This window comes from Eucyclogobius newberryi, unplaced genomic scaffold, assembly GCF_026437365.1.
Source record: "Eucyclogobius newberryi isolate DKJ021-1_F unplaced genomic scaffold, fEucNew1.0.hap1 SCAF_17, whole genome shotgun sequence".
NCBI classification, from domain to species: Eukaryota; Metazoa; Chordata; class Actinopteri; order Gobiiformes; family Gobiidae; genus Eucyclogobius; species Eucyclogobius newberryi.
Window position 1 is genome coordinate 27,755,635 of NW_027315801.1, and position 19,709 is coordinate 27,775,343.

Consider the following 19,709-nt stretch of genomic DNA (forward strand, 5'->3'; position numbering starts at 1 on the left):
TGTAGTTTTAGTTTCTAAGTATGGAACCATTACTCCTGATGATTCACACGTCACTCCTGTATTTGAAAGGACAAAGGATGTAGCGTTTCTCACTTTCTAAAATATCCATCAAAACAGGCACATTTTAGGTTTGCAAAAAAGGTAGACATGAAATGTATATTCGAAATGTATTTTCAATCCATTAAACTAATTTAATAACGAGAAGATGTAAAAAACGTGAGTGAGTTTTCAGTTTTTTTTGCTTGAAAAAGGAACGTTACATTTTAATGCTGCACATTCATAGGATTTAAAACTTTCCCCCCATTTAAAAAAAAAATATTGTTATTATTATTATTATTTTTGCTGTTAATAGATGGATAAAAACAGAGGATACATCTTTACAGTATTTTTTTATTATTATTTATCTATCCCTGCCGGACATTTAATTTAATCATTACATATATAAAACAGTGTCACCACAACTGAAAAGAATATCTGCAATGGAATACTCCTGGACGAATGAGATGTTACACCGATTTATTACATCATTATATCATTCTTAGTTGTACATCGTTCACTATCACATATTGTCTATGATAATAATGCCTAAGGTAAAAAAAAAATAATGCAGCAATACAGCACACAATCTGTTAACTTATAAGCTTTTTCATTTAAGACTTGACTGTTCATATTCTTCCACACAGATGGAAAATGTCAACTCTGTCAGTCCATTGTGATACATTTATTTAAACGAGGCACAGAATCACAGATGGAATAGAAAAGAACACGCTTCAGTGTATTATTTATTTACTTTATGCATTGATTGAGGAACTGTACACAATATACATTAGCCTTAACATGAGAGATGCATTGTTGTAGGTTGGGCCAAGTGCTACTTTCCATGTCCCAGGTGTCATGTTTCATAATTGAAAAAGTTTATATCAAGTGAACAAACTGTAGCCTCTAAATAGTTTTTATACTGTGAGCTGCAAATGTTGCACTTTGCCACATGTTACCCTTGAAAAACAGGTCTCAGCCTCAATGAGGTTTACCTGGTTAAAAAGGCAAATAAATAGATAAATAAATTTGCTAATACAATTTTGCTTGTGAACTTGAAACTTGAAACATGTTCATTAGCAATTTCATGGTTTAATTAATACATACTCCGGAACATTAGATGGCGATAATGTTTCTTTTAAGTTGGTCGCAACCGCCGTGAAATAAAGAAGAAGAAAGAAGTGAAAGTGTATTTCCGTCTGATAATAACGTGAGTATTTGTTGTCTAACTTTGGGAAATGTCTCTGCCCAGATATAGCACCTCGCTCCAAATGTAATAGACACAATGATCCCAATGGACTCTATTGCCATGTCAGTATATTATCATGTTGACTACACTCATGCGTATTCCAGTCATGGATGTATTATATTCCTGTGGCACTGGTGTTTTCCTGAGTTCCTCTTCTAAAAAGCGCTTGAAAGTGACCTCTCAAGTCAAAGGTGCTGTCATTGTGGAGGATCTGATTCTTCAGGCCTGTTGATTGGATTTTTCAGTAGGTAATAATTTAATTTATACAAGAAACCACATACGTTTATTCTAGGGTTTCATGACTGAGCCACTTTATTCAAATGTGCAGATCAAATAATTTCTAGAGATGTTTTCTTTTTTTCACTGCATAAAACCTACACCGTGTATGTGATATCTTTTAAACATGCCATATGTCTTTCTTCTTTTTTTTGCTTCTCAATTTTAGTCTCTACAAATGAACAGATAATTTCTGTGATGGATCAGCCCTGGATCCCACCTCTGGAGAGTGATGACAGCGGCCTCAGTGACAGTAAGGACAGTGATGGAGACTTCAGACCTTCCCACATGTGTAAAGATGAAAGCAGTGAAGAAGACTGCTGCTCCTACAAGCCCCAGTGTCACTGGCACATGAGCCATCCAGTGGAAGACTGTGCCACAACAGGACTCTGCAAAAGACTTCCCAGTTTGGGGAGGAGCTCTACCTCATGCTGATGAAGTCAGACAGCCCTTTCAGTACTTCAAATTCTTTTTTGATACTGATCTTTTGGATCTTATTGTACAACAAAGTAATCTTTTTATTTTCAGCAAAAACAGTGTGCCCTAAATATGGATCAAAATGAATTGGAGCAGTTTCTTGGGACAGTTGTGTACATGAGTGTCATCCAGTTACCACGCTCACGACTGTACTGGGCCACTGAGTGCCGTGTGCCACAGGTGTCTGATGTCATGACCAAAGAGAGATGGAAAGAAATCAAACAATTTATTCATTTCAATGACAAAAGCAACATTGCATCCAACAATGATAAGCTTTATAAAATCCGACCACTTGTTAATTCACTCCTCACAAAATGTCATTCTCTCCCACAAGATCAAATGTTGTCTATTCATGAGCTACTAGTGCCTTTCAAAGGTAAAACTAATCAAAAACAGTATGTTTTATTTAAACCATACAGAATGTTTGTACTCTGTGACACAAAAGGCCCGGTGCATTCTTTTGATATACACACAGGCCATTCGGACCCTCTTCCTGAAGAACCAGACCGAGGGGCAAGTGAAAATGTTGTGCTTAAGTTTGCACAAGTCATTCCAAGTTCTACCAACCACTTACTGTTTTTGGACTCCCACGTTTCTTCCTTGGATTTACTTGTTGTACTTGCAAATAAGGGGATACCAGCCCTTGGGGCGATGAAGCAAAGTCAACTGCCTGGTTGCCGTTTCAGCAAGGATGATGTCATGAAGAAGAAGGAGCAAGGGACATTTGAGGAGAAAAAGGTGGTTATTGAAAGTGTTGAAATCAGAGCAGTCAAATGGTTTGTCAGAGGGCAGATAGTTGCCAGCACATTTGCCAGTGCCTTTCCTGTTTGTCAAGTGGAAAGTTGGGACAATAAGTTAAAAAAGAATGTCTCTGTTCAATGCCCACGCATAATCAGCATCTATAATGAGTTTAAAGGTGGTCTTAATGCTCTGGAGTTGTAGAACTCTAAAGCAGTTCTTCATCTCATTAAGGAATTTTCATAAGTAAAACTGTTTTTTCCAAATTTCTTATACATTCACTTTTTGTTTTAATTCATGTTGTTACTTTTTAAGTTATGGCTACATCAAAATCAGAATAAGAATAACCGTTATTGATCCACATGGGAACATTTTCAAAACTGGTTTATGAAATATATTACTGCGTCGACTTAGGAAGTATTGTGTTTGTTTGATTGACCTTTGCAGCTCAACATTTCCTCTATGCATCACCTAAAGATACACAGTAACTAACACAAATGTTCTTGTATCACATGTCAGAAATACTTACTACAATAAAGACCTCTCGTTTGAAATCGGTGCAAGAACGTAAATATTTGTAAACTATAGTCTTTGCATCCATGACTCAAAATACTTTACAGCAATTATTTTTATTCTATAAAGACAATTTCCACATATTTTAATACATTTAATACGAAAAAAAGAAAACAATTCACAATGTCGGTTATTTTAAACAGTCCAACAATCATCTGACAACCTTTTTGTTCCATTCAAATATACAAAAACATCAAGTAATCCAAAACAGTGGTGACTTTTCCCCCAGGTAAGTCTTTACTCACTGTTTCAAAGGAATCATGACAAAGGGGAAGTTTTGTTGGTTATTTACATGTTTGTGTCCTAATGGCCTCTCAGAGCGGCCTGCGGCCTACAGTTTCCTCAAACATCACCATCTGTGGCAGAATCCGTCTCTGGAGCTGTCATGCTTTGTGGATCCACACATTTGAAATCAGTGTGTCACAAGGACAGAAAGAGGGGAGAATACGGCCCTTTTCCTGCTTTTGCTTGAATATAAGTATCAACCTCCACAGTTCTGCCAACTACAGGATGAACTGTGTTTTCTTACAGCTGAATATGGTGTTTCTACTTCTACAGGTATGTTGTGTGTTGGAGCAGAGGTGTGTACCAAAATGTTATGTAAATCTAAACATAGTGCTGCCCGGTAGTAGAGTGGTTAAGGCACAGCACAAGTATGACAGGCTCCAAGTGCAGCCAGCCGCAGTGTTATGAGTTCAAATCATGACCTCCCCTTTCTCAGCTCCCATTTTATTCTGTCCTTTCCTAACGTCGGTCTAATAAAACCTAAGGGCCACAAAATCTAAAAAAAAAAAACTAAATTTGGGACGAAAAAAAATAAATCTGCATGTTTTGTTATAAATATATGACATGCATTAATTGACTAAGCTCTGATTGAACATTGCACTGTGCATTTAATGATGTCACTTACCTTTAGAATACAGTATAAAATACCAAGTTGAGCCTGTTACTTAAAAACTATTGCTACATCAAATATAATTTTGAATGGCTCCTTAAAAGCTACGGTTATGGTCTTTAATTTACAGTGTATATTGGGTTATTGTTTTTAACAGGTCTGTAAGAACTCCTTTTGAAGTCCATCCATTTTAATTCATGTTGAAAAGTTAAATTTAACAGAAAAAAATGTTAAGAAGTCTACAGATATCAGCGTAAATGTCTGCAGTGGAGAATGTATTTACTGTAGTTTTTGTATTTTAGACGACCAGACAAGAAACTAAAGTGGGCCAAAGTATATTGAGCTTTTGGCCTATTACTACGTCTACGTATTAGCCTTTGAGTCTGAAAACAGTCTTGTCTGAGGTGAATGAGAATCCTCTTGACGGTCGGCGTAGTCCAAACCCTGGTCCAGTCTCCTGCTCCTGTTTCTGGACAGCAGTGTCTTTGGACTCCCACAGATCCATGTTGTGAGGTGGAAGAGGGACAGGACTGCCAAGCTCAGCTACGAAAAGTTTCCAAAAGAAGCTACAGAAAAACAGAGAAAGGATTCATGAGTGTGGGATAAATCATGCTGCACATTAAATACATTGTATCATTGTATATTTTTCCTCCATATAGATATGATTCACCTCCTATAGAATGTGTTAATCTTCAAAATAATGGACCACATGAAAGAAAATCCATAAAACCATTATCATTTTGTTTTGTTCAATTAAAAGCAAAACACATAAAACACAGATTGGAACGAAAACCATCACTTTTCAATTGTAATGAAAAATAAATTGAAAGAAAATCAAGACTTTTTACAAGACTCGTTACAACCAATAGATGACAATAGATGTAAATTTTGATTGTGAAAGTCCACTGAAGGATGTAGCAGGTTGTGTATTATGAGGTACACTTTTGCAGAGTAGGGCGCATATTGCAGTGTGTGGAATGAAAGGATGCTGTCTTCTCTAACCTAAAGCCTGCAGTGACTTGACTGAAGCCGGAACATCTGGACAGCTCTGAAAGTGAGGACACAGGCATTTCTGCTTGTGGATGTTGCTATATCTTTATAAAGCCACTCCTTTCTTCCTTCAGAACACATCAATATTTCATCAAAAGATATGCTTGTATGCTCCCATCTGCTTTCAGTGGTAATTAGCAGCAACCAGGCGCCACGGTACTGACTTTCAACCTTAAACACAAAAAGATAGTTTCGGTTGGAGAGTGGACTTTCTTTGGAGCCTGACTAACAGCGTCTCCGCGGGGCTGCCTTTGTACCGGTCAAATGCACTAAATTACAATATGAATTATATTGCAAGCGTGACACAAAGTGCAAAAACAGGAACGCTTGCCTTATTCTCATTCTTCTCTGCACAGAGAGGCCGCTCCATTGGGGATAACAGAGAATTACACTCATGATGTGCAAGCCTCATATCAATGCACTCCTGTGCCCCAGCATCGTGCAGGTTGTCCAGTGTCATTTGTTTGAATCTGTCTCGTTTAGAGACAGCTGGTGCCTCTTCTATCGGGGGACGTGGGTTTAAAGCTAAAATGCCAAGCGCCTGGTAGTGGTGTGCTTGGTGACTGGCTGTCAGGGAAACCACCTGGTCACATCTGTTCTTTCAAATATAGATCAAGAAAGTGACATGAAGGCTTGACATTAATCTGCCTGTATTTCATGCATATAACACCTAACATAAGAGGTGGGATGAGGAATGATGGGAAAATAAAAGATTGCTTTTAGCTGATATTCTTGGTGCGGATGAAATGCTGCTGTAGCAATAGTGAAACGAAAACATTTACTCATGAGTAAAGTTTGAGGACTTTTTCCCAGTCCAAAGATGCAGTGTTTTTGTTTTGAATTGATAATTGCTATGGCAACAGTCCTTCATTTTCATAACTTTGAAACTTATGGATTCTTACAATTCTTGGAATCCATGGAGACTTACTGAATGCTGAGCGCATGAGAATATGGCACATCTGGTTTACAATAGTTACAGATCGTCCGCATTCACATACAAACACACGGAGGCACATAAATGTCCATGTTTTACAAGTATGTGTGAATAATAAACCATAGTAGCTCAAAAAGGAGTGGAATGGAGTTAATGTTTGTGTTGTGTAATGTTCAATCACTGGACAAGTTCATGTGTGTGCATCATCTTTGCATGACAAGTTTGAGTGGGTTTTATAAAAAAATATTCCTCCAATGATGAGTAAACGTGTGGATAGTACTCTATTTACTTGAGTAACACTCTGAAGGAATTGTACCTTTCAGCTGTAGAAAAAGATTTGCACTTTTCAGAGTAGCTTTCTGATATCATATTTCAACTGTGTGAGTAATATTTAGTTTGAAGTAACAGTACTCTTACTTAAGTAAGAGTAAATGTTTTGGTTCCTCTTCCCAGAGCTTTATAAAGCTTTATGTTTACAATATGAATCTTAAATAATTTGCACATGTTTCTTACACCGATCCTTCAGGTATGATTGTGTTTTTTTTTTCTTTTTGTGGTCAATCCTGTAAAAATACAGAACTTGTGCATTATTTATTGTTTTGTCAGATGTTATGCTCAGTTAATCTTACAGTTACTTTTACTTGAGAAGTAGTTCCTCCGAGTACTTTTTTACTCTTACAGTGAGCATGTAATAATATGCTAATACTAATAATAAAAGTACAGAGTAGTGGTCCAAGAACTGACTCCAGTAGTATCATGAAGTATCAGTACTCTTACTGTACTTGACTACAATGTCTGACTACATTACCCACCTCTGAAAATAAAAGCTTAATCTGCAGCATGGTCTCATTCTCTTTCCAACAGATGTTTTAAGTGTATTTGATTTAATTGTGTGAAGAAGACAATTTTATACAATCCGTCTGAAACAAAACTAATGTGATTCTGTGCTGTGTGTGAAATGTGATTATGGCGCTTGGAGCAACTGGCTCAGCGCCAGACAAAAGACTAGCTTTACAGAGCACAATGCAGTTTACTGCCCCAAAGACACACACGTTCTCCCTCCTCGATGCTCCTCTCTCCACTGTCCTCCGTTTACTCTTTTGATTCTTACTCTATTATCCAAGAAATATCTGTCTTTTTTTCCAACATCCTGAATCCATTCTGAACAAATACATGTAACTGATTGGATCCAAATTGTCCTTTGTGGAATATCAATTTGACAGAAAAAAGTAGCTGCTGCAGTCATTAGGCATTGGAGCTTAACAGTCCCACCCGCTCAGGAAGTACAATTCTCAGAAGAGTTTGTGAGTTAAAGACTGTGGTAACTAATGTCCATGACACTGTTCTTTTCAGTCCAACAAACTCATGTAAAACTACCACAGAACTGATTAGCACAGCGCAAACTTTCAAACTTTTAATGTTATGTTTTTTTTCCTATTGGAACTTCGAATGACAAATGTACTTTTGGAATCACATGGTGGATGGTTACAGTTGAGTCGGTGTAATTCCTATTTCGTCCAGGAGTGATTCATGGTGGAAAAAGTTTCAAAGGTAGTGTACCCAAACCAAAGAGGTCAGTTCTATCTCTTTGGATACTGACCTACTCACTATCGAGTGTGACTGAATGACGAATGTAGTAATGTAAAACTGCTAAAACAATTACTTCCATTTTGAAATGGAAAACTTAATACTAAAAAGTGGCACAGTTTGACGATCACTGCAGTAGAAGTTGAAATGAACATTTAAAGCCTGACATGTCAAATTGTGCCAATAGCTCCAAGATCAGAATCCTTTCTATTTTCACCCTTTTCTAAAAAATTACTGAGAAATCAATATTCCATTTTTGTCGGGTCTTTTGAGAGATATATCATCTTTAACAGCAAAAGTGCTGCGACTGAGGCAGAGAACACTTACATTATAAATGTATCAGGAGACAAGTACAAGGGTGAATGAATACGTGTACGGCATAATAATGGAAGTTATGCATGATCTAAGTAGGGCAATTAATGGATTTATTCAACAACTGATCATAATATTAATAATAACTACCGGTAATAGGCAATACTATCCCCCTAAATACCACAGACAGCGTGTTGCCAAATCTGAATACAAACAGCCCGTTCTGGTGTGTTAGAGACAGACATTACAGTGTTTTTGACAGTGCACTAATTTGACCGTGTCCAGTGCGGAGCTCCTTCTCTGCTCTGACACGTCACATTTCATTGTCAGTGTTAAACCAGCCTTTCCCTCTCACCTCCACTTCCCCTCCAACCTGTGCACCTCAGGTGTGAGAGGGGGCAGCAAATTAACCTGCCCTCATTGCACTAAGCCTGCGCCTGCTCGACTGGTAAATTACATTTGTATTGCACTTTTAATAGAAGTGTCCTACAGCAATTTCATTATTTTGTTCTCTCCACTTTCGATTTTGTTCCAATTTGTGGTTCATTCCAGGTTAATCTCATGCAAAACGTCATTGTTATTACTAATGCTGTAATCTCGTAAATTAATTATCTCGAGCAAATGGAATAAATAAATAAACAGGCAAAACAAAATTATTTTATACATTTGTATTCATACAGTGTTTTAAGGAAAAAGTGAGCGTGATTAATTTAATTTTTACTTTAATGTGATTTTGCTGGGAACCTTTATTCTTCTACGCTTCTCTTCAGCTTTAGAAAATACAAACACAATTAAAATATATATTTATTACACAAAGTCGCCCCCATATATTTTCACAAACTTTAAACTCTGACAGATATCCAAAAGGGCGAGAACAAATGAATAAGCCTGTTTGTACAATTTCTATCAATCACATTTCTTGAAGCATTAATCAGTCTGACTGCCAGAGAAAACCACTTCATTTTCTGTTTGAATGTGAAAAATGATTGAAGAGCTCTCAGTCCATCAAGAAACACAAAAAACACCATGGGCTGAACTCACAATCTTCTGCAGGACCCTTGTGTCACAAATCAATCTGATCAGGAAGGACCTAGATTCACACCATTTTAACTGAAATGTCCATACAGCAATTAAAGTACAAATAAGGCTATTGAGAAAAGAGAGAATTGAGAATTTAAAAGTATTTGATAATCTTTTAAAACCCTTAATAATTGTAGCTGTGGTAAATCACCAAAACGCAAATAACTTATTGTTTTCTATTACATTTGATTATATTAACACTGTTGGAACACATCTTTCCCCCCCAAACTTAAAGCGATTACTCTTCTCTGAATTCTGAATCTTGGTCAGTTGTGATGAACTGCGCTGTAGTTTTGATGGTTGACAAGAAGAGAGTTTAGAGAAGGCATTGTTCAGAGGCAGGGGCCACAAAACAACAGTTCACATCAATACAACCTCACACAAATAAATGCACCTGAGTGTTTCGTTCCACGTCTGTCACAGCAGGAAGCCAGACTCACTCAACAATTTAACACTGCTTTTTTGTTGCTTTGCCGCTTTCTTTAGGTGGTTTTGTCCCCACAACGTAATTAACCTTTGTTGATTATTTGTACATTGCAAATTCAAACATTTTAAGCCTTTAACCTAAGCCCATCACACACACAGAGCCACTTACTTCTGCTAAGGAGCTGGAGGTTGCGAACTTCTTCTCGCACTTGCAGTTGCAGGACTTGCTGTAGAACTTCCTGTCTGAGGGTCTCCTGAACGATCCCCATTCTTTCCAACTTCTCTCCATTTAACCGAAGCAATGCCCGCCCTGCCAAACAAAACAAAATACACTATAAAACTGGAATCACAGTTTAGAAAGAATGGTTTATAGCCCCATAGGAAAAAAAACACAATGCTTCAGTCCATTAAAAAAGTGTGTGTATTTGTGTTTATGTGATGATTCTATTGCATAAAAACTATTGGTGGTTTTCAAATTCTCAAATGCAATAATGAGGCCAATTGATTACATTGTACTTTGCCATGAAATATTCCACATATTCGGCACACGTTTATGTGTAGTAAAAGCCTATTTATGAATCGTCACACATTCAAATTTGCAGATGACACTTTAAATGCCTCAGATACTGAACTTGTTCCTGTGGTGTCGGACTTTAATGCCTGGTGTGAATCCTCCTTCCAAAAAATGAATGTTTCCCAGACCCAGAAGACTTATTTTAACCCGCATCATGTCGAAGTGCAGCAGTATAACTAAATGGCACGATCATTAATGACAAACTGACCTTTGAGGCTTTTTTATGTTTTATTCATGTTTATATTTTATTCAAGTCTGTTTTCACCATCACCTTTATTTGTTGGTCATTAAAAATAAGACACATTTGCAGAGCATTGTGGGTTCATGTGGGGAGAACTGCAGGGGTCACTTTTATTGACCTCCAGGACATCTACAGAGCACATATCCTTGAGCCAATCAGATCTCCTCAGACTCCCGTCACCGTCTATGGGGAGAGTTCAAGCTGTTCCCCCCAGGCCACAGATATAATGCCCCCAAATCTTTATTGCTGTGAGTGGTCTGTATGTGTTGGTGTTCTACCGCAAATAGCACAAAACAAACAGCCCCTCAACCTCCAAAAGTAAATGCGCAAATGTCGAATCTAATCAATTCTATGATCGACTAAAGCTTGGAACTCAGTGTTACAACGAAAATCTGAATTTCATCAATATTAATTTGCTGACCCATCTGTATTATATATAATTGGCCTGAAACCCTGCAACAGGCTTATACCATTCATACACTCAGAGAAAAGTCGCCATTTTACCATTTCTGGAACAGTATCACTTTTATTTTTGGATAGTGTGGGACATCTTACATTTGCCATTTTTGCAGCAAAGATCAAGTAATGCTTATGTTCTGCCTAACCAAACATGTTCTAACATCCCGTGCCCCCCGCTCTCTATCCCCCGTCTAACTGCCTCATTTGTATTGGTCCGTGGTAGGTTGTTTTTCTGCGGGTGCGTTTTACAACACATTTCAACCGTTAACCCTGGGGACGGTCACATTTAACATACCATTACCCACAGAAAACTGCATTAAGAGTCAGGCTGCGCTCAACAACACTGGTCCATAGACGCACTCTACGACAGGAAAGAGAGCAGTGTCCTTCACCGGGGCAGGCAGAAAAGAATCCATCATACCTGCACCGCCCGACCCATAATTATACTCATTACTCACACGGGCCCTGTCCATATTATCCCGTTCACTCGCCATTTCCTCCCAGCAAATCATTTTATTACATCGTAGTTTTTCTATGTGTAACGAGAGGGCTTTTACTGTCATTACAATTCACCATGCAAATCACAAACACACATACCATTACCATTAAGCATTAAACGTACGGCGTGAGATCTAGTTTCAATTATGAAATATGCACATTTTTACCTGTAGCTTCACTATTTGTTTATCTGCAAAAAGCTTGAGATTCAGAACCATGCACAGTGACACAGGAAGCAGACTTTCAATATCAGACACGGTGCAAGATGGTAAAATGTGGTAAAGGCACAGTGGAAGTTCCTTCAGAGACGCATGATAAACGTGAGAGATTTTATAATGTGACGAGAAAAGGTTAGATGGGTCCCTCAATAGCTCTTCAAATATAGAAAAGAAAAATGTAAAACTCTGCCCATCTGAATGTGGATGTTCTAGACGAGTGATTTCTCCTCTACAATTCTAGTGTTTCCATTAGAGTCTACATTTTTGTCCTTTGGTTCAGTTAGAACTATCTGAGGAAATGTCTTATTTTAGGCCTGGAATAATCCGGGTAGAGCTTGGGAATACAACGTTCGTGCCATGTTTTTCAAAGGTAAAATTCATGATGACAAATTTCTTCTTCCTTTTTAACTAAAATAAAATGGCTCACCCTTTTTTCGGTCTGTATTACAATAGTACTCAAGACAAAATTATTGCACAAAACACAGTGAAATACAGTGAGGAATGCGAAATGATTAAATGAAGCTCAGGGTTCAGCAGACAAACCACGACGATAATCATTCCTTTCAAATTACAGCACATTCAATTGTGATTTGCAGTACAAGGCCCATTTCAAGTTGATAAAAAGCAAACTAACACTAAAACTACTGCCTAGACTAGAGCCGACTAGATAAAGGTTTTCTGCTTTAAGAGTTTAATCAGCTGCGTTGCATGGGACACTCAGTATATCATATTGGCACGTTTGGTTTGTTTTTTAAATGTTGGTGTGAATGATTGTCTTTCTGCTTCCGAGTTGCAACTGCAATTTCCCTGTCATAACTGCTGGAAAATTCGTCTTATTTATATACATGTAACTGCTCAAATTTCTGAGCGTTTGTTGTCCGTGCAAAAGTATAACCATCATGCCCTAGAAACATTGTCCTTGGCTGGTGTGTATCTGTACAATTGAGACAAAGCACATGGAGAGAGTTCAAATCAATTCCCTGCAGACAGACTTAATACGGTTGCTAATAATTGCCTGCAGATAGTAGGCAAAGCAGTCATGTCAAAGGGAGGGAAAAGACAGTGAAAACAAAGAGGACTGCTTCTCTCAATTTAGACTACAAATACATTTAGACTCCAAATAAATTGCTTATTAACATTGTCTCCAAAGCTGTTTTTCTTCAGACTTGGCCCATAATGACTTGTAAAATAGTGTAAAAGGACATTTAAAGAGAGGGAATGTGATGGAACCCCTGTGAAAACAACTTCAATCAGTTGAAACAAGCCTATCTGGTCAAGTCTCAAATTGTGGGATCCGTACAACAAAGACTGTTCTTGGTACTTGAGACCAGTGTGTTTGTGTATTAATTCATTTTAGTGGTTTTTAGTTTCAGGTCAAACCAAACTGAACCAAAAGAAAATAGAATATCTCCCTTGCCTGAGGTAGCGCTGAAACATGAATAGATGAAAGACAGAAAAGAAAACAACAACAACAACAAAGTTTACCTATTGGCAGATCATTATTGACCAGAGCAAATCTCACCCTAGCTGTGTTTATATTTCTGATTGTGCTTTTACAATATGTCGGACATATACGCACCACACTGGATCAGCTGTGGCAGGGCCTGCATAATATGAGTAAAACTGATGAGCTGCCTGTCAGGTGCAATGCAGAGGGACCCATCTCCAGATCCTGAGCTCAGCTTGGTCAGGACTACTGTAGCTGTAGGGTTTTCTCCACACAGACAGACCAGGAATCCAATCTACAATCTTATTGCTGTGAGGCGAGTGTGCTAGCCACTCTGCCACAGCCTCACTGTTACTGTCACCTGGCATTCCAGCAGTCTCCCAAATGACTGACCAGTCCCACCCCTGCTTAGCTTCTGAGATCTGACAAGCTTAGGCTGGGTCAAGTTGCTGTGGCCACCATGATAGACCATTATACTGCTATAACTCTGTGTAAATGTGGTGAGGAGGTTTAGCTTTACTTGACGACTTCTGATTTGCCTGTACACTTTCTAATAAGTCCTAGAAACTGTGATACATTTTTGTCTGATTATATAAAACAGGGATTATTAATTCCTCCCGTTTTTATCATCACACTGGGGTTTATTTTGGCAATGCTTAATGCTGTACTGACACCACTTCCTGAAGGTGATCTCAGTGTGGTTCTATTCCGATTTCACACAAAATTGAACAAATTGTTCTTGCAGCTGTTCCAAACTTCTCTTACAGTGGCCCAAATGGTGTGTCTGTTAAGTCCATTGAAGCAACCTAGTGTGAAATGTTCTGTTCTACGTTGTTTGTGGCTTCAAACTTATTCACAATTCAACACTATTTTGCCATAGAACCAAGTAAGGGAGTAAAAAGACAACCTTTCTTATGTAATTTTCCCTTTTGGAATTTTTCACTTAGCGTTAATTGCTTTTAAACGTTTTTTTTTTTTCACAAGAGGGTGGTTGATAATAAAAATTCATAACAACAAATTGCAAAGAATCTACATTAAATATCCAGGTGTGTCAATGTGTGTGTCAATGTGCACTTCTTCTTATGTTTCTGTCCATAAGACCTACACTGAGGCAGATAATGGACAATAATAAAATGTGTAAATGCATGCAGCCGCTGGATTCAATCTTTGACATGAAATGACAAATTTCATATTCATCATAATCTATAGCTCCCAGCAGTTGAGTCTCACTGGGCAGACATGACACGGGGCTAATCTAAATTCATACCATGAAGCAAAAAACTATGTATTCTTAATATGTATTTCTGATCTTATTTTTAGCTCCAACATGTTGCAGTGCCGTATTTCTATTTCGGTGTGTGGAGGTGTTAGAGGTGGTGAAGAGGTATAAGTAAAGAGCAGATCATGAAGAAATAGTTATATCTTATTTCAATTTGTGGTATGTCTCCTTTTATCTTTCAGGTATGAGAGCAAAATAAGCCCGACTGCCGATCGCCTCCTCAGAAACCACAAAACCGGCCGTCAAATGATCATTTTCAAACTGTATTCTTAGGTTGTGGTCCTTGCTTGTGAACTGCCCCATATATTTATTTACAATGAACACATGAAACAAGCACAAAGAAATCCCACACCAGTATTACTCTTATAATCTGAAATTGACTATGCCTGTAATTAGGCCAGACTCAAAATGCCACAAAAGGAGACACACAACAACAGGGATTAATATCCCGGGGCAGTGAACGTGCTATAATTATGGTGCATTTATCCTGACACTGTTTGAAAGCTATCATTATGTCTGGGTCACTTGGCGCGGATGAAAAGCAGTGCGTGTCTCTCTGTGTTAATAAAGGTGGAGCTTTTGAATAGTTTCTTTGATATGAATCAGGACAAAACCACACATTTAAGTAGACATTTGCGCCAATGCAAAAATCCATGGTTAAACATAGATAAGATCATGTACAAGAGCCAGGTTGGATAACAGTATAATACATATTGGTTGTGTTCTGTGATTAAAGAAACAAAACTGGGTTAATTGTAACCATATAAAATCCAGTGCTCTAATTGTTATCAATACATAAATTACAGGTTTTATCTAGCAGCTAGCATTCATCAGAGACTGGAATACATTAGTAAATCTAGTCAACATCTAGTCACTTTGGCAACTGTATTTTTGTTGCAATTAATAATATGACTAACATCTTAAAATGTGAATATATTTAATTTGCATATTCAAGATTACTACATAAAACAGGTTTCATCAAACACTCTTGTTGACTGGTAGTTATTACAACCAAACCACTTTTTATGACAATGAATATTAAATCTATTCTCCACGACTAACAGTGTAGCAGAGTGGGTTGGGCATATTCGCGTTAGCATGTGGTGACTGACCCTTCGGCTCCGACTGACAATCTGTTCTCCACAAGATGCTATAAAATGCGCTGCTGTGGCGTCTGCTTAGTCGAGGGTGCTGATCTCACCATTTGCCTAACAGTTTATTATAGTGTCCCTCTATTTGTTTGTGGGGGAGGAAAATAAGTAGCATTTGGTGGCAGTGAGAGAGCTTGAACTTATAACACGGCATGGATATTTCAATTCTTCTCCAAAAATAAGCCGCGCTGCTTGAGTTAGCGCACATGAATGCCTTTTGAATCTTCTTTGGAGATTTGAGTGTAAACCTATTTCCAGCTGAAAGGCTAATCCATGTGACCATAAACCTAAAAATAAAGTCAGCGAGAGGTGCAGCTTTTGTGGCATCAGATGTGCTTCATTGGCTGTTGATAACTAATGTTTTACTCTTTTTCAGATGCAAATGATGGCTCCCACATGGCGTGCACATATGTTCACTCCATGTAGTTTTCTTACTTTCTACTCCAATTAACACTTCTTTTGCAATGTGTTTTGAAAACTGAATAGCTATACTTGCATGACCAGCCATTCCCAGAACGTTTTGACTAATCAAAACACAGAATGTGGGTGGGGCTGGCAGGTCAGGCAATAGCTATACTATATTAAGCCACAATACCATATAAATAAACTAAAATCAACCCTTTCATTCTTAGTTTCAGCTTTCTGTTATATAACCCTGTATGCAACATTTTGAGGACTGTTTTCCATTATAAATATATATCATATTTTGTTTACTTCTGGGTCCAATTGAATCCCAGACTGATTTCAACCTACTCATGGGCTCTGTACAAAACCTCTAAGTGAGACGTGAGAAACATACTTTATAAAATATTTGTTACCATTATGAAATAAGGTTTGGATCTTTTAAAATAAGTACGCCCAGTTGTATAATGTGAGACAGTTTAAATATTTAATTCCTCAGGAGGTTCAGACAACTACTTCTGCCCTTGTGTCTGGACCTCAGAATACTCAGATCCAAACAAGTTGTGAAGATGTCATACTGACCATCTTTTTGAGGCAATGCAGCTGACCACATGTAACAGACTGTGTACCTGTGATGGCGTGATGAGAGAAAGCTTCTACATAGGTCAGGTAGTTGTGGGGACAGTGTTTCTTGAGCCACTTGCACACGTCTTGTTGCGTCCACAGCACCACTGGTTTGGAAAGGGACGAGAGCGTGGGACTGGTGTGGTACACGGCAAAGGCTTCACCCGGGCGCAGCTGGAACAGGAGCAGAGCAAAAGGTGAAGCACAGAGTATAGATGAAAACCCCCACAAAAAAACAAACAGACCATTAAATAATCTCAGATCTGTTCAAATAGAACAGATCTGAGATTATTTAATGAGAAACATATATTGTTTTATTTTTTATGTTTGTACTGTCAAAAGTTAACCTTGGAAAGCTGATTACATTTCAATTTGTAATGTATCTATTGTTCTGTGATTCATCGTTTAAAAGTCATTTAGATAGACACTATGAAATGTTTCTAGTGTTTATTCAATTACAAACTGTAATACTGTATGCTTTGTTTGTGCTAAAACTGCCCTGAAAAACTACCATTTTTACTGTGATTGGGCTCGCCTCTCACCAGATGTGGAAAATTCAGAGTAGCAAAGTAAAAATGATTAATTGCGCAGCCATTCTTATTCCAAAGTCAAGAAAAACATGCTTTGTATGTAAATTAGTATAACACTTTTAATACAAAAGGTTTGGCAGTAGTTAATATCCCAGGAAATACAGGAAATGTGCAAGAGTAATGCTTATAATGGAATGCAATTTATTCCAGTGTACTGTAGCTGCACAGCTTCTTCTTCTTGTAAACACCTCCTCGTATTATTGTAAAAAGCATGATTGCGAGGTTTTAATGAGCAATGAGCAGACGGCTATAAAAGCTTAAGGTCTAATTACAAACAGATGCTTTTCCTCAGTAATAATAGTCTTTCACATTTGAACCCTCTTTTAAAAGAAACATGCAAATTCGTCATTAGTAATTGCCACTACCTTTGACACATTTTCTCATATCATTACTCAGACGGGCGAATTTACCTTCTCGTCCAAAAGCAGTCTCCTATGTCTACACAGTAATTGCAATCTATACAGTCAGTGTGAACAAGGGCATTGGCTTTTCAAAGTGGAAAGGCGTCTTCGGGCAGGCGCTGATTAATCCTGACAGTTTTACCTATCACTGTTTATCTTAGTTAAATGTGCAGAGGTCAGAGTGGTAAGCAGCATAGCCTATTATTACACTACATTTTATGCTGTGCCCTCAACCTTCTCAATTACATTAGGAAAAAAATATAAAAATCATATTGAAATGTATCAAAGTCAGAGGATTAAAGGTGCATTATAATATATAATTTTTCTTTTGAGGGGTCCGCCACCTGCTTGTCTCTGTTATCACTTTGCCCGCATGTGCCACCATATCTTGCATCAAACAGAGCTTAAAAAACATTTGTACTAAGAGCCAGGTCCCCCTTCCACAGACCTAACCCTGTGGAGTCACATGCTTGTTTCCACGGAGATAGATAAGTTGAATACCATACTGTGGAACGTTCCAGGCACCTCATGGAGACAAGTAAATAGCAACAGAGAAGTCACATTATAATTTATTTACTAGGGACAGTGTATGTAAAGGATGATACACATGCCAGATAGTAGACACGGGCTGTTTTCCTGTCATGGTTGTGCATTCACTCTAGCAAACACACTCTTTTTCATACACTAGTGGACATGGACTCTGGAGGCACGGTGGGTGAAGTGTCTTGCCCAAGGACACAACAACTGTATGATCCGCTGCTGCACTGAGGCACCTGGTACTCGCAGTCAATTACCAAAAACGATTTCTGATCATCTAGCAACGTGTCATCTTGCAATATAATAAAATGTGCTCATAAATTGAACCTTTGTATTTGAGAATTAAAGGGGCCGTACCGGATATTTTCTATGTGATGAAGTAAAATCTGTTTCGCCCCAGAACAGATATATTGTAAAAGCATCTATTCTGGTAAAGCAGGAAGTGTGATGTTAGAACGTTGACGTCTGTTGGCTTTCTATGACGGCAAAACACACTCTGGCTTAAAAAATAAGAATAAGGTTAACGTTTTTCCATCCACTAATCCATCCATCCATCCATCCACATTTTTAAGACAGTAAAATCAGACACAGCTCCTTTAATGGTAAAACACTTTAACATCCCCTTTGGCATTTCAGGTCGCTTGTTATAGCTTCAGATCCGGTCAATACACCCTTTTATTATGACTGGCCTGTATGTAATAGTACTAGAGATATGTCATACTCCAAAAGAGAGCGGTAAAAGCATGCCCTATTTCCTCTTGCACGTCCACTGACCCATATATCCAGAGTGTGTCAAATCCATGTGCAGAGAATGAAGAGGACATTAATAAAGTCACGCAGTTCACATACGGACAAAAGCACACAATGGTACCTAAGCCCCCTTGGCATTGTGCCCCTCTCACGGCCCATAGTCTCATATCAGCCCCATTCATTCACCCTCAATGAAGAGCCAATGCAAAGACAATGGCTTTGGCTGATTTTCAACTGCGAAGCACAGCTGTGTGCCAACAGCTCCACTCCACAATCGAGAGCTTTTAATACGATTTTGCATGGTGAAATGTCTAATGGAGCTCAGGCCTGTATTGTGGAGGGTTTGCCAACTTTTGGTTAATGAATTGAGGGAAAGAAGCAGCAAATATGTCTGTACTGAACTTCAATGTGCATTCTTTCATTCTTTAATATATACTGCACTAAGTAACAACATTTTCTGGGACGTTCCTGCTTTGTGGAGGGTTCATGATATGGCAAACCCCTTATCATTTAAACTGATTTTCCCTAAAACACCAGACATTGAATTTCTCCCATTTCAATCTGAACCTATTCCTGAACCCTATGAGGTACAAACAATTGGCTGCATTGTGAAGCTGAGACTCTGTAGTTTTGGCTTTTGTTGTCTAATTTACTTACTAATTAAGTTCCTTTTTCAAAGCTGTAGCTAAATTCACTAAAAGTTAAAGGACTTGCAGTGAAGTAAAAATGTTTAGGCCTATTCCTTTTGGGGATTTGTGTTTCATTTGTGGGTTTGGAGAATAAACTGACCCTGATTCTTCCCCGAATGTTTGATTTGACTGAAAAGAAATGAGTTACAGCTTTCTTTTTTATATTTTAACTTGCCACAAAATGGACTAAATGCAGAAAATGTCAATCTAATCTGA

At 38.1% G+C, this 19,709-nt stretch overlaps 1 protein-coding gene and 1 pseudogene across 1 annotated transcript in view; one reads left to right on the top strand and one right to left on the bottom strand.

Annotated features, from left to right (window-relative positions):
- The first annotated feature begins 1,277 nt into the window (after positions 1-1,277).
- LOC140363288 (piggyBac transposable element-derived protein 3-like) lies at positions 1,278-3,473 on the top strand (annotated as a pseudogene).
- A 1,010-nt stretch (positions 3,474-4,483) lies between these two features.
- Positions 4,484-19,709, bottom strand: part of samd10b (sterile alpha motif domain containing 10b) — a 49,426-nt gene continuing 34,200 nt past the window's right edge. The window contains exons 3-5 of the mRNA XM_072448566.1: positions 16,532-16,700; positions 9,803-9,943; positions 4,484-4,810 (exon numbers count right to left, since the gene is read on the bottom strand). Coding sequence (XP_072304667.1) covers positions 4,788-4,810; positions 9,803-9,943; positions 16,532-16,700 — 333 coding nt within the window. The 3' untranslated portion in view covers positions 4,484-4,787. The remainder of the gene's footprint in view (positions 4,811-9,802; positions 9,944-16,531; positions 16,701-19,709) is intronic.